A 21,036-nucleotide genomic window follows, 5' to 3' on the forward strand; every position below is an offset into this window, starting at 1 on the left:
AGCGCGTCACTTCCGCCAGTTGCCGCCGCTACCGTTGGGGACCCCCCGCTCGCGGAGGCGCGCTCGAGCGACCGAGCGGCTCTGGGGACGGACGGCGCCCGGGTCCGGGCAGCGCGGCGGCCGCGGCAGACGGCGGGGGCGGCCGAGGGAGGAGGCCTGCGAGGGGAGCGGAGCGGCGAGGAGAGGCCCGCGCCGGCCCCCGGGGTAGGAAGAGGCGGAGGAACCTGCTGCTGGTGCTGAGGACGGCGGGGAGGGCGAGTCACCCGGCAACGGTGAGGGGCTGCGGGGCGCATGCGCGGGGCCGCGCGGGCCGGGGCGGCCGGCGGGGGGTCGCCCCTCAGCCGCGGGGGCGGCGGCCCGGGCAGAGCCCCCCTTTCCCCCGGGAGGCGGCTTGCGGGGCAAGCAGGGTGCCGGGCGGGCTTCAGGAACCTTCTGGGACCGGCGCTGAGGAGGGCGCGGGAACTTCCTCGTCCGGGCGGCGGAGGTGGCGGGGCTGGGCGCGCTGCAGCGCTGCGCCGGGCAGAAGTTGCTAGAGCCTTTGGGAGGGAGCTGTCAAGTCCAGAGGCTGTGCGCCCCTTTCCCAGCTCGCACTGGCGGCTGTAGGACCTTCGAGGCAGCCCTGACAGCAGCAGGGATTTCTTGGCTCTGCCAGCGGAGTTGTCTGCCGAGCCTGTTCCCTCCTCCCACGGTAGATCAGCCTTGTCCCCCCCGCGATGGGGCTTGGCACGCTGACAGCATTAGCCTGGCAGCTCCCTGCCAGCAAAGTTGCTTCCAGAAGTTAAAACAGTGTAGTCCCTAAATCTGTGCGTACGAAGGCAGCGCTAGCGTTAAGAACGCCAGCTTATGGATTTGGCGCTTCAGCCTGTGATCAAATGTATCTTCTGAAGAATCTGTCAGTGTGGGTTTCCATTGTTCTTGGAAACTCCTTAGGGATTTAAACGTTTGAGCGTAAATGCTTCTTGCTCCCAGAAAGTTGTCTTAACATGAGATGTTCTAGTCCAAGGGTACTTCTTCCAGGTTTGAAAAAAACCCCACAAAACCTAACCCCTAACGAAAACCGACAAAACACCCAACAACAAAAGCACCACAATCGAACGCAGCAACTTGAACTTCTAATACGCAATTCTCGAGCTCCTTGGTCTGGCTGTGTTTTTAAATTTTTACTGCTGTCAGGCTCAAGGTGGGGGGGAAAAGGAACAAATGAAAATAGTAAATACCACTTAGTGACTGGCCTTTTATCTTTTCTTTAAAAAAGAAACAATATATCAAGACCTACACAGCTGTTTATTTTTTCCAGGCACATATTCCTGAGCGTCTTCCAGGGTAGAATAGTTAGGGTGTGATTTTGGGGTAAATTGTTGAACTGGATTAGCATTTAAGTGTGAATGTTTACTGCCTTCTGTACAGTTTAATCTGCTAGTGTAAAATAAAGAACAGTCTAGTTTGTTGACCTATATTATAACAAATTCAGCTGCCTTGTTCTTCTGTTTTCTATCTTGGTGGGGGTTTTTTTACTGCTCATTGCTAGTAAATCGATTTTTGTGTTCTTCGTTGCACAGATTTGAAGGTATTTAGGATCTTTTTTTTTTTTTTATCTGCTTAGTCTGTATTTTGTATATTGTCTGGCACTATAGGGATCCATTCCTTGTCTTGACAACAGTTGCAATAAGGAATCAAATATCTGAATGTTTTGAAAGCGTCGGACTGGAAATTTACAGTATTATTTTAGAAAAATCAATCAAGTAGCATGTTTCATGGCTGTGTTTAAAGAAATTGACTAGGAGTGGCTCCTCATAATTTCTAATGCTTGCCAATTTTGGCATGGACAACGTGTCAAAACGTCTGAGTTTGGCAAATGATAGTTCTTATCTGCTCAGTCTTCGTCAGTTTGGGCTCTTGCTGTGTACACTACTAGTCGTATTGGAGGACCTTCTAACAGCTCATTAAAAGGCTTAATTTAACATTTGTCATCTGTGGCTCGTAATGCGAGACCTGTGCAAGCAGTGAAATTTTTGTTTCTAATGTACGTAACAGTGTGTTCGCAGAAGCAGGTGAGGCTGAAGAAATATTCTATGCATTTGGAATAGACACTAGTAAGTTTTGTGAAAGCCCCTGCTTTCTGTGCGTGAAGGCTTTTTGTGGCGATTTTTTCCTTTTCGAATACTAACCTTTTGATCTCTGGTCAAATGTTTATAGCTCAGCAGTGATGTCTTTTTCTAGGGCTCATTAGAAAGTGAGTAAAACCTGCCAAGTCTGAGGTGATTTTTTAGTTTGGAATATTTTTTTTTTTCTTTTGGTGGTGGTTTTGGTCTGTTCCCCAAGCCCCCCCCCCCCCCCCTTCTGAAGGTGCAGCTCTAAGGAAGAGGAAGTGATGTCGGTAAGAGAATGCCTTCAAGTTGTCCTTAAATTCTGTGCATAACACCAGGTTATTTTTTGCTGCCATGTCAGCACACAAAACAAAAATCTAGTAGCCTTTAGGATGAGAGCAAATGGACTTCTTGCAGGGCAATTCAGTATTTGCATTTGTAAGGATGAAAGACAGTAAACCCTTTTAACTTTTTTTTGTATTGCAGGCCCTGTTAGGCATTTATTAATCATTTCAAGTGTGAGGACTATTACTTAAGAACCAATATAATAACACTTTATCTAAACGTCTCAGGAGGAGATGCAGAGTTGAAGGAGTATTAAATCCTCTGTGAAGGGCTATGAGGAGGGGAGATTTGTTACTTGTCATGCAGTAGTTACTCAGCAGAGAGGCTGTATGTCTCATGTCAAAATTGTATTCAGACAGAGAATATAAGAATTTTGCATTGCTCCCTGGAAAGTTAGTAAAATTGGGTAATTAATTTTTGAGTCTCTTGCTGACTGTTGTTTTGTGTAAGCTCTAAATTTTACCTGCAAAAACTTTGTTTGAGAATAATGACTAGCTGTCTCAAGGCTTTATTAAATGCTGATTTGGCTTTGTAGTTTTGTGCTGGCTTCATAGCCAGCTTGCAGGATTTGTGAAAGTTCAGTCAATTTAGGTGGATCCTGTATTCTTACAGTCTAAAAGCTAATGTATTTGTTACTGCATCTTCTACCAGGCTTTTTTTTTTTTTTTCATACACCTGATTTGTTTTGAAGTCTTAAAACCCATTGTTTAGAAGGCGATTATGGTGCTGAAAAATTGTTACATTTGCAACATATGGGTGGAGTAGTTAGTTACTATCACAACAAAACTACTAATTTCACTATACTCAGTATATGGCCCTAGATGCAGCTGCAAAATATTACCTGTTTCTTGTAACGAACAATGCTGCTGTTTGGTCTCTTACCTGTGAACGCATGAAATTTTATCCTGTATATTTGTCTTAAAAAGAAAAATATGACAAACGAGCTTAAAGTAAAGATGCTGCATTATGTTTATGTGCAAACAGCTTGTAACAAAGTAGTTGCAGAGGCTTTTTTTGTATTGAGAGGTTTAAATGGTTTATTTTCTTGCCTATCTGGACACTGGTAAGGACGTTTGGGTGGGGCAGCTGCTGGGTCAGAGCAGAGTACCTGGTGGGAACCCTGAACTGATGTTGAGGTTCTGGTCTCTCTAGTAGCTCTCTTCCTATGTCTCTTCTGTTCCACGCTCCCTGCAGTGTGTTCAGGATTAAAATTTGTGCTCAGCTGTGTAGGATAATAATACCTGGACAAAATTGAAAAGATGAGAGCTGGAATCTTATGAGTGTGGCTCTTTCTTCCTTTGTACTCTTCTTTTAAAGTGTGTATATTTGAAATGATTTCCCCCCTTTTTGCTGAACTTCACATTTAATTAAATCTTTTGTTGTCTTATCATTTTTTAATGTAATTGGGTTATGTAATTTTAATCTGCAATGTAATTTTTAACCTTGGGATTTCTGGTGTTATCTTCACATTTGGTCATGATCAAGTTGCCACAAGAACTGGTTGTGGAGGAGACCTTATTAGTAGTCCCGTCCGTCCCCCCCCTTTCCCCCAACCCCGCTTCTCCCTTGCAATTCAAAGAGTCATTGCTACAGAATTGAACTCTTCATTGAAATGTCTTACTCCTTCAGTGGGGAGGCTAAGACTGTCCTTTATTTTGGTGGCACGTGGTCATCGTTATGACAGAGGCAGTGTTTCTATAGCTAATGGGCTGTGTGTTACGTTTCGTAATACGTTGAGTTCTGATGTGTATTTCTGCTTACCTGTTTGGGAGGGGGAGAAACAAGCTGATGATAAATGTATGAAATAGGATAACTTATGTATAATAAATTAAGTGCATTATATATTTATAGTTTGCTTTTTTTGGTGTGTCTGAGGTAGCTTGACTTCTTTTCCAAAGTCTGTTTTAACAACAGTGACCGTTGTTAAGCTGCTTTGGTTTTATAACGTGAACCTTTCAAGTTGCATAGTTTTACTGATAATTTCTTCCTGTCTGTTACCTTACTGTACTTTTATAATGCCATTGCACTTAAGTTCTGTGTTATCTGATGTAGTGGCAATTATATGTGTGTGGTTGGTGGAATACAGCTTTACTTTGGGGGGAGGCAAGTAGGATGAATACAATTAGCTGTTACACAAGACACAAAAGCCTTTTTATTTATTAACTACCGTTGTTAAGAATGTGATGGGATCTGTGTGAGCAGGAAGTTTCCTTATAATTCTGCACATGTGCATTGGCAGCAGCAGCTGAGAGCAAATCTGGCAGTGTTCGGTGGTGGGTGTGAAGCAGTGAGCAAACATCCATCTACTTTTTTCTGGTATCGCTGATGGTTTTATTCAATTCCTCTTGCTACAATGTAGTTGTAGAAGGATTACGAGTTGCTGTATTGCTGTAATGCTGTTAAAAAGCCTTTGGATTTTATCTAGTAAGTGAATATAAAATGTTACTTTGCATATCAAAACACTTGAAAATCAGCTAACATTTCAGTGATCTGTCAGCTTGCTCTTTCAAAATGTAAAATTTTTGGAATGTTGCTTAAATCAGTCACTATTTGAGGCTTTACTAATGTTATTGCAATAGAGTTGCGAAATGTTTGATTTTCTTAAAATTTGAAGTTTTGTAGGGTTTTTCCCCCTAAATTTGGCATTTAGTCTAACTAAAGCCTGTCCACTTTTCTGCCTCTCATGAAGAGGCAGATAGGATATGCCTGTCATGAAGATCAGTATTTGATGATGGCTTTTTCAGAGAAAGTGTAATCAGGTAAAAAATCGAATTAAAAATCGAATAAAAAAATTTATCAATTTTACTAGCATCTTTTTTTCAGAGGGGCTTTCATGAGTTGTGTTGTTGCTTTCTTTCACAGTAATGACATAAAGGCTTAATCTGAATTATTCCAGTTTGTAAATTAAAAGGCTTGCTGCTACATTTCCAGGAAACAAAAATGGCATCACAGTTGCTTTCTACTAAATCTGATACTTTATTTTTTGTGCTTTTATTTACTCTGTCAGTATAACCAGGATTTTGTCAGTTGAGTATTTTCTGAGGCTCTCAGAAGTGCTAGTGGCAGATGATGGAGAATTTCAACTGACTGAGTTGAGGTCGTGTGTGTGTGAGAGAGTACACTCGTGAAGGCATATACGTGCAAGTAGTGAGTTTATTAATTAAAGAACTGGTGTTCAGGCTTCTACTGACTCCTTTTGTGAATGTGTGCAAAACTGCAACAAGCTTGTTTTCTTTTGATTCCTGTTTAACCAGGAAACAAACATGTCAGGGAAGAGTTAGTAACTGTTGTACCAAAAAATGAAAGGAGCAGGGAAGGGAAGTCTCATCTGCTTGAAAAGACATCTATTCTACCATGGTTTCTTTCAAGACTGCAAGTTAAATTATGTCATTCTACTTATTTTAAAACATCATGCCTTTATGGGGCTGGGGAGTGTATTCTGGAGAAGACCAGCTTGTTGAATTTAAAACAGTAACTGAGCCCAGTTGTCTGATTTGCCAGTACAGACTCTTATACCAAAATGCCTTTCAATAGCTGATCTCACTGGCAGTCAAAAAGAGAAAATTCTGCTTTAAGAATCTATTTTAAGCTAATCTTGCTGGTTTTAAAACTTCTTTAAAAAATTTTTGTTTTGACTACTCAAATATATTGCGTACTTAAATGTAGCTTTAAAATTGATCATTTTATTTTACGTGGAGGATATTCTGTGTCTTCATATTCAGACACTTGGACAGCACTGCATGCTTTTAACTGTGCTCTTGACAGAAATATCATTTGTCTTTTTCCATGTCCTGAATTTGACGTAGTGTTCTGTTTGTTTGCTTAAAGAGTGGGGTGGTTTTTTGTCAGGGTGTGTGGTTTTTTTTATTTTCCTCCAAGCCGTGTCCCCTACCCCAACCTGGTCATCTTTTCACTTTTGACTGGGTTAATTCAAATGGGCAATATACTCTGTTTTTACCTGTTAGCTGAACAAAAGGTGGTAATCAGGTGAGCAAAGGCTCTTCTGCCCCAAACCATTTCATCCATCGGGAATGCCGGCAGTAATTTGGCTATACAAATGGCACAAAAATAAATTAGTGTCAGTTGCTATGATCATGACAGTGCATTTTAAAAAAAACCAAACAATTTCCTTATATCTCAATAAAACTTAAGAGCTAAGAGAAGAGTGCTGGTTGCCATTTTTTAAAAACCAGAAATTAAATAGTGTGTAGTACAGCAGTTGCCAGATGGGGCTATATGTTCTACAGCGAGCTGGTACGCAAAGGTTTCGCAGGCAAGCCTCGCTCATGCTCACACCTGGCAGCTGACTCTGGATGATGTCATTACATGAGGAAAGTTCCTGTGATTCCAAATTGGAATCTGTCATAAATTTAGGCTATAATTTAGAAATTCCTAGAATCTGTTATAACTTCAAACATCTCAAACTTGGTTAAAAAAATAATTCTTTATTTGGATTTAAAAGTATGTGTACTATATGCATCCAAAGGGACATCAGAGTTTTGTCTAGTTATAAGTCAGTCATGTAAGTAACATAATATGTTCTCTTTATTTATCAAATATGGAGTAAGAAATTAAAAACTTTGAGACATGTAAATGTTTTTGTGGAATTTGATTTATAAACCTCCTTATATTGCAGAAAGTGAGCATTGATCCTCGTTGTACTGGAGGATGTATACATTTTGTGGTAGGACCCTGCGTGCAGGCCTGTGGGTGGCTCACAGGATTACAGCACAGCGTTCTGAAAAAAACCAGTCTGAACCTGGTGTGTATTTCCTGAGAAGTAGGGACAAGCGATTTTTTTGTTCTATATATAACAGTATTTTTTCCTATCTAAAAGTCTTACATTTAGATTTTACTTTTCATATGTTACAAAAGAAAATGTGGGATTAGCAGGCAATATCAGTAAAATAATACATTAAAAATAGAGCAGAACAGCAGTCGCTGTTAGCTTTGGTTTTTGGCTTCACAGATGATACGAAATTCTTGCTAGGTAACACAGGCAAGTAAAATAATTGCTTACATAGCTGAGACTTGTGGCACAAATTTTATGCACAGAATTAATGTTTTCATTCCTATGGCATGGTACCAGTTTGTTGCTTTTTTTTATTTTTTTATTTCTACTTCTTGTAGTTTCATTTTTTTTTTTTTTTTAAGGAAAGGTAGGGGAGCCCTGAGGACTTCAGTTTAAAATGACACCCGTATATTTGTAGTTCAGCCAGCAATGTAAAAGCTGAACTAAATTTAAGTCTAAACTTTCATATGTATTCCTCAAATATTAACAGTTAGGCATGTATTCTGTGTTTTCTTTAGTGGCATGTCATATGTGGGTGTGAATGCTTCAGCTGCCAATAAGTGAATGCTATTATGATGGCAAAATGAAACTCATGGTGCTGTTTTCCCAGCAGACTCTGTGAAAGTCCTTGCCTTATTTAAAAAAACAACCAACAAACAAAAAACCCCCACCAAAACCTAACCAAACCCCTAAGAAACAGTTGTTTGTTTTTTTTTAAATAACAGATGAGAGCACTGAAATACAGAATACATGTTTTACCCTTGCTAAAGATGCTTGGGCTCAAGGTGTTGCATAGGACATAGCATGATGTTTTTCAACCTCTTGTAAAATTGTGGTATAATATGTGGTCACAATAAGGTGTATTTTTATTTTTCTGTAGTTCTGTAGAAAATTACTGTAGCTTAGGAGATCTTTATAAATGTTTGTAGTAACAAGGAGGGAAGGTAGGTGGAGATGCAACAGAATATTTATAATAAAGCATGAGGTAGTTGGGTTTTGGTGTGGGTTTTTTTGTTTGTTTTTTTTTATTTTTTTAAATTATTGTGTTTCTCTTGATAGGACTTATGAGGTACGTAGGCTATGAAATTGGGAGGGGGAAGCACATGTTCAAAAGGGTCGGGGTAATATGGTCAAAATTAGGAATACTTGACTGAATGGATCAGCTCTGGTTTCTGAGATATTTGATCATGGCAAAAAAAAAAAAAAAAATCAACCCCCCCCCACTATTTCCAAAAGACTCTAGAAATAAATTTAAAGGTTATATATCTTGTCCTAGTTTTCTTACTGTGTCTACATTGAAGTGTACATCCCGAGTCAAGGGAGGGCAAGTGGGAAAGCTGTTGATCAATACAAGAAGTGGAGATATAGTTAATTATTAGCAGTTTCTGAGCCTATCCTTCAGTTTTACAGTGTTGGAAATAACAGGGAATAAATCTTCTGGAAGTCAGACCACTTTTTAAAAGTTTCTGGCTTTTTCTAGACTTGGTAAATATCAGATGCATTGTATCACAGCCTGTGAAGATTACACCAAAGCATGTACTAAAAGGCAAAAAACTTAAATGCTCTGAAAAGAAACTGGTGAGTGTAATGATGTATTGAAGTGTGTGTATATAACAATATGTGTATCTGAGAGGGTGAAAATTAGGCTTTCTTTCACTAATTCTTCTAGGTGATGATAAGCCATATAAAACTTTGTTTAAAGTATAAACTTGGGTTGTAAATCCGGTTTTGCTAACAATGAGACAACTGGGCTGTTTCAACTTCATTGTTATGTTGCCAAGGGAGTTAAAATAGAATTGTCTTTTTTATTTTTTTCATGTGCCCTGAATGATATTCAGGTAGCCTGTTTGTCTGCAGCACCTGATAAAAATGTTATGCTTTTATGTCAGCTAAGCTGGAAGTTATCTTTGCTAAGAAAGCTGGACCTCAATTGCTCATTTGGTGCTGAATTATAAAGAAGTGGTTGCTTCTAATTTGCTCTTTTTATTAGGTGATGTTTGTTTGTTTGTTTTAGCTAGGCAGCCTGAAGCATTGTGGCAGATCCAGCAAAGATTTTTTTTTTTTCCCAGCTGCCATTAACCCCACAACTGGCTAACATGAGTCTTGCTGGTTTATTGTGGATAGGTTGACTTCGATAAACTTGCGAAAATAGACTTTGTGCATCTTCATATTTCAAAAGTTGCATGATATATTTGGATTGATTGAAGTCTGCTTGCATGCAAAGATTATGTTGACTGTCACTGAATATACCATAATAATAAGAAAAATGGCTGGGCAGTGTCTTCATAAATTGTAGGACTCGTGAATTGCAGCCGCTTCACTGTTGAAATCTGGCAGGATCTTTTAGTAACCCAGAATACACAATGACAGATTTGAACATGATTGGTTAAAAAAAAAAAAAAAAAAAAAAAAAAGTAAAGTCTGTTGACTGGATATAACCCTTCATTTTCTATTGTCACCTCACCTGGAGTCCTGATCTCAGACCAGGATCCAGTTGTGAGACACATAACAGATTTACAACCTTTGTGTAATACAAGCAATAGAAAGATGACAAAGAACTGAAAGAAATATTGGTCAGTATTGCTTATATCAATAGGAAAATACAGAAAAAACTTTTGGGTCTGAAATATTTTTTTCTCTAGGCATCAATGCAAGAAAGTTTTGAGGAGGATGAAACAATCTTGTATAGAGCTTATGGCCAGCTCCCTAAACACGTGGGTGCAGTTTTGGGGAGGATTAGGAGCAGGAAGATGTTATTTATTCAAACAATTGGAAGGAGTCTGCATTCCTGATGTCATAGGCTAATGAAAGGACTGGCATTTTGGTACTGAGAGTACTAACTTGTCAGACCTTTGGAAGCGAAGATGAAGTGGATTTCTTCTGATGTGGAATAGAAGCAAGAGCCAATGGGGGAACAAAGAGAGGGAAGGTACTTTTCTGAAGTCTGCCAGCTGAATTCTCATATTGATCTCAAATTGTGAAGCAGAAGGTTTCGGTATGTGTACTTTAAAGCCAAGGAAAGCCTTTTTATTGTCTAGTTTTGGTGATCTGTGTTATGTTTGTGTGTGTATGTTGCAAGTTAGTTTTGCCCAGTTACAGTTGCTTGAGTTTAATTAGAACATGTAATGGGTGAGATCAAGGGACTTGAGATGTCCCTTTGACTGTATCTGGATGTGAAATCAGCTCCATTGTGTCATGAAGCTGCAATTTAAATTTTTAGTACCACAGAAAACCAAAATGGGTATTGCTGTGGTTTGTAGCTCTTTTGAGAGCTGACAACATGAAAAATGTCCAGATAGTTGGAATTCTAAAAGGTGTAAAAAATGTGGGTGGTTCTAGGGAATCTGATTGGGAGGAAGTTGCCTCCTGTATCAAGATCTGATGATTACATCGACTTTGAAGTGGCAGTTAGGACACATAATCAACTTTCTAGAAAAGGTGATCTGTACCACTGAAAGCTGGTTGATTCTCTCATGTTCTGTAGTTAGGACTTAGGTTTTGGTCGTGCCATTTAACAATGATGTGTTAAACCAATGTGTGAGACCCTTCTAAAAATTGTATAGCCATTTTAGTATGGTAGATACTATAAAACACTTCTGTCTAACCCACTTAGCCCTTTGTGATTCTTTGGAAGAAGAATGAATGAGTCTGAAAATTACTTTGTAATTGTTAAGGCTTAGATGTCCGGCAATAACTTTTACTTTGGTTAACTCCTAGGTGAAAAAGGGGATTTACTTTTTTTGCGTGCTCCTCCATGAGCTATGCTAATGCGGTCTTTTTGCTTGCTTGTTCAAAACAAGAAACTGATGATTTGACAAGGAGAGTTCCTCAGATGTGATGTGTAGACTTGTGACTGAGTTTACAACTGCTGAAAACTTTATGGTCTAATAGTACTTTCCTTATTTTTAGATTAACTGCTGAAGTACTGATCGAGTTCTGCTATTCTTCAATGAGGAACTACAGGCTGATCTTTTGCCATAATCTTAAACAACCATAAATGACAAAAGAATGCTTGGTCAGTGAGGGCAGCTGGCGCAGAAAACGTTTTTCAAACTCGGCTGTTTAAGTACTCTGAGGTAGGTTTTTTAAACTACTTTACTTGGGCTATAAAAAAAAAAAAAAAAGGAAGTACCGATTTCAGTATGTCTAATCTATTAGAACTTATCAATCCATTAGTAAACAGAGAATTAAGTTTGGTTGCAGTGCTTTCACTGCCAGTATGTATTTCATGTTCTATGTGCCATCCTGTGTGAAAGCGATTGCTTGCATTTAAGCAAGTATGTTTTCGTTTTTTTTATTATTTTTATCTTGAAGCGACAGTTTCTTCTTTGCTGGAAGAAATATTTTGGTTTTGACAGGATAACAGTTTAACTGAGTGACTTACACTGCCTTTGGTAATACCTTTGTTATCTACCGAGATCCTTTATCAAGCAAAGACTTGCAAGTAAAGCTTGATCTTCTGCATGATAGGAAGATGGTATCACCGAGCATCTAGAAACTAGTTTTGGGGGTTTTATGTTTAGTAAAAGTTTTAATTTGATGCAGGTGTTGAAAGCTTTATTGTGTAAACCAGAAACTGCCAAATATAGTAGAAGTTGATTGCATATCACAAAATACTTAATCATTTCATGTAACTAAAACTTGGGCTTTTGGCTTGGTATGATCCACTAGTTTAATTTCCTCTCGAGAGGCTTTTGTGTTGAATTTTCAAAGCCTGACTGATAAATACTGTCAGAAAATGTACTGAAGAATCTAGTTCTTCCACTGTACCTTAGAACTTAAATAACAATGTTGTAACTAGAATTTTCTGAATTTCCTTTGCTGCTATATATGTTCTTCTCAGTCCTCTGTTGAGGATTGAACAGAATACCTTGGTAATTGTAATTTATCTAGTTAGCTGTATTTGGAGTCATTACAGAATTTTTAAGTCAGTGAACTAATTAAGAGAAACTGGAGAGTATTTGCGTTAGGTAATTAAAATGCATTGTGTTACAGAACAATATATTCAACAGCATAAACTGAAATACGCTTTTTGTTTTAATTCCTCTTACTTGACAGAAAAGACAGCTTTGATTTTTTGGCTGCAAAAAGATATGAGGAAGAGCTCCTCCCCTTCCTTGAGTAACTGCAACTCTGTTCTTGCTAACAAAATATTTGGAATTCCACTTGATGAGCTGCAGCAAGAAGGGCAACCAGACAATGAGGTTCCATTCATAGTCCGCCATGTTGTGGACTATATTGAGGAACATGGTATGTATTGTCTTACTTTAAATACTATATTTAACTGGTTTTTTTACAGAATAAATAGTGGGTTTTGGAGAGTACTCGTTTTCTGAAGTTACTTATATTTAATTGGATGTGATTTGGTTGGGGATTTTTTTTGGTGATGCATGCTTCTTTGCTCCTTCTGTTACGTTTGATTGTCACTTTTCTAGTTACCACTAATACAGTCAGCTCAGCAGGGTACTTTATAGGAAATGGTGTGTTTTAGGTACTTACTAACATTTACTTTATTATTGTATTGTTAGCTGGGCCTAAGAATGTGTTTGCTGGGAGAAGGACTGCTGGAAGTCTTGCAAAACTATTGTCCAGAAAGTGTTCCATTTAGTGTGTGAATTGTGCCTATCTGATTATCAGTATTCTGATATATTTGTCCATAGTAGATCTACAAGTTTGTTTCTGCAACTTCTTTCTAACTCAGGGGGTCTGGAACAAGAAGGACTTTTTCAAGTCAATGGGAATGCTGAGACAGTGGAGTGGCTTCGGCAGCGATATGATAATGGAGAAGATGTGGATCTGGTTAAAGAAGCAGATGTACCCTCAGCTATTAGCCTTCTTAGATTTTTTCTTCAAGAACTTCCAGAGCCAGTTATCCCAGGCAGTTTGCACATACATTTGATGCAACTTTCTCAAGGTAAGAATTATTTTTTGATTCTGTATGTTTATTATTTTAAGAGTATTAAATTGAGAGTGTGGTGACACTAGAGTGTCTTTGTTCTGCGTAATAATGTGGATACCAGGAGGCATTCAAATATACCTTGTCTTAGCGCAACCCCCAGATAAATAGGTCTTTTTTTAGTAAACTCAGTCTGGGTTCAAAGACACAGTTTATCCTTCATGCAGGAAAACAGTGAAGCTGCCACATGTCATGCTTATTGGTTCTGAATATTCCATGTTCTTGTATGTGAATACTGGGACACTGGTCAAAGCCACTGGAATCAAAGTTGTTTGACAATTTCCCCCACTGATGCTTTAAAAGTGCTAGGGAATGCATTTATCTGTTTTTCTCTTACTGCCTCTGAATCTCACTTACTCTGCCTATGCTTTCATGGAACTTAAAGCTTTTGTATACTAGAGAAGAGATTGCAAACCCTATTCTCATGTGATATTTGCTTTCCTACTGTGGAGATTTTTTTTCTATTTAAAATTAATTTGTAGGAGGAAAAAAACCCACCTGTCACCAGCATATTGTTGTTGCTAAGTGTGTTTCTTTATATAGTGCAAAACCTTGCCCTTTCAAATTGATACCCATATGCTGGCACAGTATTTTCTTTACATAGTCCCAACTTGTCTATCTGTATCTACTCTCCTGGGTCATTTGGCCTCTGCTGTGCTGAGTGGTGTTGGTGTTGATACATAACTTGACGTAAAACCGCTTGTCTTGCAGCACTACACTACTAAACGCCCTCAAAGGGTACGTTGATGTTTGAGCTCCGCTCCGTATGACATAACTGAGGATTTTGCTGGTTGTCACTCTGCAGGACTGTTGCTCGTGTTCCTGTGTTAGTTCGTACTTCAAGTGCTGGGCTTGTTTTGATTTGTAAGGTGCACATTTTTGTTTGATTTAATTTCCTGTTGAGTTTATTTCTGATAAGAACTTGATAGCACTTGAGATAGCCCTGTTTGTTCAGAGTGGGAACTGGTTTGTAGGATGAGTGAGTATAGCTTAGCTTTCATATGCTGTTCTGCTGTTATTTACCAAGTGCTAAACTGGAGGGTCATCTACAGCAGTGTGAAGCTGCTTAGTTTTCCTCCCTTGGTAGCCCATATATCCTGAAACTTTGAATGTGGGGTGGTTATCTGGGTAGCTGGTGAGCAGAGGCTGAACACTGATGTGTGAGGTGCTAAATAATCTTGTGCTGGAAATAATTTTTTGGAAGCTGCTGACCAGAGGAACTTGTTAACACTGAAGTTCTGTTTGTTTGTCCTGTGCAGCAATGAGAAACTGAGGTGGATAGGGAATTTCATCAGTGATACATCTGCTGTTTGGCTTGTGTTGCTAACATCACGGTTCATTGGACCGGAGGAGCTAGCAAACAGTTGTGGGTTTTTTGTTTTGTGTTTGGTTTTTTCTTCCTGAAAAAGATTGTTAAGACAGCAATGCAGAATGCTGCTGGTTGCTCAGCTAGTACTGCTATACACCTTGATTTGCAACGTTCACTGTCAGGACTGGAAATGAGATTGAGGTATATTCACTTGGTGTGACAGTGCAATTCCCTTCTATGACTTGTAGAATATAGCAAGCAAATTGGGTTTTTTCCATCTTTGAATAGATGATGACTGTAGAAGAATTTACATATGGGTTGTTTTGGGGAAAGAGTTGTTCTTCAGCATGCTGTCTTTACTGTCTTTTTGAAAGTGTAAAATAAAGTGATTTCAGAAAGATTTAAAGTTATCTGTACCATGGAGATAAATACACGTAACATTTTAAACCAGTTTCCTTTGGCTTTTGGTATTTTGACTGTCTGATAGACATATCTCAGTTGGTTTCCAACTCATGGTTACAGCATGAGTTGCAATTTAGGCAGAGAAGTTGCTTACAGAAATGCAGAAGGTGGTAGTAGTTTTGGACCCATAAGGTATTTTCCCTCTTTAGCAGGCCTTCTGTATCGTTAGGTTAAGCGTAGTTCCCAAAACAACTTTGTTACACGACTAGGTGTGGCCTTTATACATCTTCTGAGGCTCCTTCTGTGCAGGCCTTAAGGGTGGTTCCTCACGGGCAAGTGCGTTTAGTACTTGGAAGTGTGATTTTGACACCAATGTGCTAGGCCATGTGTCCCAGAAGTGTATATCCATTTTTTTTTTTTGGTTTTACTGTCTACTGTCTTTTACTGTTTACTGTCAGAGGACTTCAGTTACAGGGACGAACATCCTCACTTTAGGTCTCTGGCTGTTTAGAACCTAAATTTTAGGATAGATTGGTTAGACAAAACATAGGTGTATGTGCTATGTGGTCTTTACTATTACCTTTCTCTCTTGCCGTCTGTCTTTTGGAAAGTCTACTTTGTGAAAGCATTTTTAAAAGTTCTCTTTTGCTGTTCTGTTTTCTAAACACATTTCTAGAGTGAAAACTAACAATAATGCATTCATTTTACTGTGTTACCATGTTGACAAGTATTTTTCTGTGCCTGGTTACCTGTATTCAAATACTGCAGATGTTGACTGTGTCTGAGCAGGTTAAGTTCTGCACAGTTACTCTTTGGTATTACTGTACATACACAACGGGGAACTTAGCACTTTGATTTGATGTTAAGGACTGGGATGTATCATCCCCCCCATCTAGTGAGGCAAAGTGACTGCTCATCATCTCCAAACATCCTTGTCCCTTTCTTACTGATCTGAGAAGAGTTTCCAAATGGCTGAGAATGAAGGGGAGGCCTGTTAGTTTCAATTTTTCTCCCATTTTGCTTTCCTGACCTTTCTTTTACTTCATATGGAATTTCTCTGTTAGATACAAACAATTGTAAACTCTTTGAACCTTGTTGCCTGTAACGCTCATAATGTAACAAATGAGCTTTACGGGTAGATATTTTGATGAAGGATATACAGTTAAATGTGCGGTGAGAATGAGGAAGTTTTATGGTGACCCTTTTTCAGGTCTGAAACTGAATCATCAAGCTAGAAGCTAAGTAGGTGTTAAGATGATTGCATTAAGATTCCTCGTATTCATCAGTTAAGGATTATAAAAGGAAGTAGAGTGTTGAGAATGGAATGCTTATAGAGTATGAAGTGTCAAAGTAGCTTGTCTGAAACAGAATTTAACTAGCTTGTAAGTTAGCTCACTATCTCTGGAGCTGTCGCTGGCTCTAGAGCTCTTCTGCAAAGCGGTTGTTCTCTTAACGGTGGTAAAATGAAAGGATGCGGAGGAGGTAGCCCTATAATCAGAAACTTGAGCGAGCATTAATTGGAGAAAATATGCTGAAAACTACTGATTGGACTTGCAGAGGAGAATATGGTGGAAATAATTGGTTTAGGTTATCAATTCCTGCTTCATGGAAGAAATTATGTGTATTGTTTAAAATCTGATGGTGCTGTGCTATGGAAGCAGGACTGTGGAGAGTTTTTTTGTTATGTTCCCTTGCCACTTCACCACCGCTCCAAACCTCTGGCACTGTTGAAGAAGCGTGATGGAACAGGGAAATGAGTTATCAGGCTCTCTTGGAAAGTTCAGAGAGGAAGAGCCTAATCCAGAGGCTGAAATGAGAGGATGAGGTGCTGGGGCAGATAGGTTGTTATGAAGTACTACCACTGTAAATACTCTTCAGATCTGTGAGCTGGATGTTTCAGTTTTTGGGTTTGGGGTGGGTTTTGTTCTCCTTTTTCCATGGAGAAATTTAGTATGAGAATCTCAGACTGAACAAACGCAAGTGGAATTCTGACGTTTTAGGCTGCGGTCTGACCAAATTAGTTGTACTTCAGAAGTAATTGTTGCCAGACTCAAAAAGTTGACCAGTATCAAATGTGAAAAGCAGTTATTTTATTTCCGTGATTAAAATATTTTTATTACATTTTTCAGATTATAATAATGAAGATGAATTTGGAAGAAAGTTGAGGTTCCTCTTGCAGCAGCTTCCACCTGTTAATTACAGTTTGTTAAAGTTTCTGTGTAAATTTTTAGCTAATGTAGCATCGCATCATGAAGAAATTTGGTCAGCAAGTTCTTTAGCTGCAGTCTTTGGCCCAGATGTTTTTCAGTAAGTTATTTATAAAAGTTCATGCAGTGTTTATGTGAATTTGACAGTGTACACCTGTAGTCTAAAGTCTTGCCTAGTCAATGAGTAACAGCAGCTAGTACATGATAACGTTTTGGCAGTATCTTTTTCTGTGTCCCTTGTGTGCCCCCCACCCCAGTTTTGTCTTACCAGTTTTTGTTTGGATTTAAACAACAGTTTTTCTATGATCTATGGCATTAGAAACCGCTAATTTGAGTGTTGCATTATTGTAATTATACTGAGGTTAAAAATTTTTAGAGATAGTGTGTGATAATACTATTGGTAGTGAGAAAGCTGTTAAAGTACAAACGTATACTGCGGTTTTCTCTGTACAGGAAAGTACTTGAATTTTAAATATTCCTCAGGAAAAGTTAATTGACTAAATAGTTGTTACCTCATCGCTTTTAAATATAAACGTGTAAAGCTTTATAATGCAGTAGTGTAAAAGCATGCTTAAAGTTCTGTGTGTTCAGAATGGGTTAGGGACAATGGCATGAAGTGTAGCCCTTAGTTGTAGATAGAAGTCATTCACAGGAGTTCTTTGGGAAAACAGATTTACATTTTTAAACTAAAACAGTGTTGAAATCTTTAGCATTTACACAGATGTGGAGGATCTGAAAGAACAAGAAATAGTTAGCAGAATAATGGCGGGACTTCTGGAGAACTACTATGAATTCTTTGAAAATGAAGAGGAAGATTTTTCATCTACTAACGATTTAAGCTCAATAACTGAGCAGGTAAGAATACTTTACATGGCAATATGTTATCACTTATAAATGTGCATAGCAGATTCTTGTTTATGAAAGATATGTTGAAATACAATTTTCTTTAATGTGCCTTTTGGTAGTTTCTTGCAAACTGACAAAACCTGGCATTTCCTTAAATGCATTTCTTTAACAGGTATGCTTGTGAAATTGTTGCTTTGTAGTAAGTATAGCTTATGCTATGTATGGGAACTAAACCAACAGTGATATCCTGCCCAACGTAGACATTGGTATGCTATATAAACAGTATAGCTTTTTAATTACGTTTTTAGGAATGGAGAACTGTTTTTTAAGCGATTGCAGACCCACGCTGCTGTTGGTCAATGATATTTCTAGGTGTGTCTTAGAGACACATGCAGGGTCTTGCACTCCACTTGATGATGTTATCAGTGGTGTTTCCCTATGCCAAAATTTTTCAGCGGTGTTCCTGATTCAAAGACTTCAAAATAATCTTCTTGACGTTAGTGGGGAAAAGTGTTGAAATTGGAGAAACAAAGTTAAGTAGACTAGAAATTCTCTGGGTCGTAGTATTTAACTGCCAGGCTTGGCAGATTCGCCTGTCCATGTGACTGATGGTATCCATTATCAGTCTTCTGCCTTTGCTCACAACAAATTTAACTTTGCAAAGTAAAATACAATGTCATGCTGGGATAAACAGAGATGGAGACTTGTTAGGGAAATGAAAGTGTGGTATTGTGATACAAACTTCTTCTGTTGGCAAATATTTTTAATTCTAACAAGTCGTGGTATATAAGTGATAATGCACAGAAGGAGCACTTTTTACATCATAAAAGCCAGGTTCATGGTTTGTTAATAAAATTTTGGCTCAGGCCCTTGGTCAGAAATATGGGAAGGTATAAACTGAATTTTCTCATATTCAGTTGGCTTAAGAAATTACATATTTTCTTTAAAGAGGAAAAAGGGTAAATAACCAGCAGTTACTAAGGAAGGTGACAAGAAATGATGAATTTTTAAAGCCTGACTATCCCACGAACCCCTCCTTTTATCAAGACAGGTAAGGCAAGTACTAGAGCAGCCAGTTGCTTCCTCTTCACTGCGGTAGACATGTCACCTGTTGGTCCGGTCTGCCAAGCGTGGGCAGCAAGGTCTGGATTGAGCAGCTTCTCCTCTGCTGGCTCTTGTAGCGGAGTGCTGCAGCTTTGCGATGTTTGCTGTCTCTAGCTCTTTGCAGAAATATGTCTAGCGCTGAGAACCAGCCCTGCTGCATGCAGGAAGCTGTTAAATAAAGCTGAGCTGTAATTTCTGCAACCAGAGGCTGAGGGCTGTCGCCGGAGGTTGGGATGACTGCTCTGCTCTTTAAAACGTTGGTTGGTCTGCGCTCTCAGGCTTTGAAATTACTGACTTGTCTGTGGGTTATTGTACGTGTTGGCAAAAGGGTTTCCCAAGCACAACTCTGTTTGGTGTGTGGTTTTGGGTTTTCCCTGTTTGAGGCCTGATGGGGTGTCCCTTTAATTTCGTGGTGTCTCCACCAGATGTCAACAGTGCACTGCCGTTGGGTGCTGCTCCCTCCGGGAGGGTGCGGAGCAGGGGGCAGAAGGGCTGCTGTCCCCTCCGGCTGCAGCCCCACGGCTGTGTGCGCGTGGGCTTGTCCCTGGTTCACTGGCACGTCCTCTTGCAGTTACAGAGGAAAGCCAAGGATAAATACGTTTCTTGCCCTGTATGTAGTACCATAGAACACATTACACTGCTTTTAAAAATAAACAAACGCCTCCTTTCTGCTTTTGGTGTAGTCTTAAACTTCCAAACTTTCAATTTTTTCTGATTACAGTGGTTTTATTTCACAGTCATGTGGCAGATATTACAAAGCATATTTGCTACTTTAATTTTTGAGTTTGCAAGTTTGGGCGATCAGTAATCAATTGCAGAGGGGCTTTGTGAGTTGAATAGAATCACTTTGTGGTGTTTATCTTTTTATGTTTTAGACATAGTTGCTTTTTAAAAAATTAAGGTGGCTGTATTGAGTTGTCAGTTGGATATTGTTTCACTTTTAAAATTGGCCATATCTTACTGCTTCAGTAAAAACATCTGTGTTTGGAAACCAAAATAGACATGAAGCTTCACAGAAACTTCTCATTACACTTACATTTGCCTTTATAAGCCTGGATTTACTTTAAAGTTTAGATTTTTAGACTCCTATGTTGCCTTCCATAGAAGGATTTGAAAATGCTTCTTGTGTATGAATAAGGCTACCTATGGAATAGAGGAGAGCTGTCTGTCTCTGTTTTACATGTAGAAGAAGAAAGGTTCTGTGCTTCGTGACTTAGGGGGTTTCTGTTTCTAGATTCTGCTTGTGTTCATTTATTGCATCAAAGATGCTTCTCCAGTTTTTGTCCAATGTTTCAAAAGCTTTTTAATGGTGTGGAATGTATGGTTTTACATAAAAGCAAGTCTAGCATGCCTGTCTTTTCTAAAACTGAAAAATGTTTTCCTCTTACAGGTATCTTGGTTTTATACCTTTCATGGTCTTTTAATTCCCTAGACTTCTTAAAAGAACTTTTCAAGCCATTAACTGTGATTAAATCTTTTTTAGATCAATGACCTCTTGGAAGAGGAGGAAGATGTAAAGCTTGAACAGTCTGAAGAACTTCCAGAAGATGGCACAGAGAAACCTGTTGAAAGGCCAGCTGTGGTGCATCTAGATATGACAGGGAGTCTCTCGGATTCCAGGAGCGTTACAGCATCAACAAGGTAACTTCTTTCTGCCTTGGAGCTTAGATTTAAAGTTTGGAATGTAGTTTGTTCTGGCTGAGAGAGGCGGGCTGTCAGGCTTTTGAGGTAAGTGGTGGGGTCTACAAACTGAAGCTTTAGAAGTAGGTGCGGTTCTTGTAGTAGTAAAATATGGGATAAAATAATCGTTTCCAAATTCAGCAAAGGAATGCCTGTAGAACTCGGGTTTGATTAGCTGTGGTACTTCATGCAGAAAAAGGGCATATTTTAGTGAAACTGTGAAGCGGTATTTAAATAGTTAATTTTGTAGCAGAAGTATGAAAAGAATCTGAGTATTGGTAGATATTTTTATCCATTCTGTACCATCT

At 39.0% G+C, this 21,036-nt stretch overlaps 1 protein-coding gene across 1 annotated transcript in view; it reads left to right on the top strand.

Annotated features, from left to right (window-relative positions):
• Nucleotides 1-21,036, top strand: part of FAM13B (family with sequence similarity 13 member B) — a 50,902-nt gene continuing 29,866 nt past the window's right edge. Inside the window, 7 exon segments of the mRNA XM_055812134.1 lie at nucleotides 1-272; nucleotides 11,134-11,300; nucleotides 12,283-12,474; nucleotides 12,926-13,138; nucleotides 17,021-17,198; nucleotides 17,809-17,953; nucleotides 20,532-20,689. Coding sequence (XP_055668109.1) covers nucleotides 12,318-12,474; nucleotides 12,926-13,138; nucleotides 17,021-17,198; nucleotides 17,809-17,953; nucleotides 20,532-20,689 — 851 coding nt within the window. The 5' untranslated portion in view covers nucleotides 1-272; nucleotides 11,134-11,300; nucleotides 12,283-12,317.

Source organism: Falco peregrinus, chromosome 8, assembly GCF_023634155.1.
Source record: "Falco peregrinus isolate bFalPer1 chromosome 8, bFalPer1.pri, whole genome shotgun sequence".
NCBI lineage: Eukaryota > Metazoa > Chordata > Aves > Falconiformes > Falconidae > Falco > Falco peregrinus.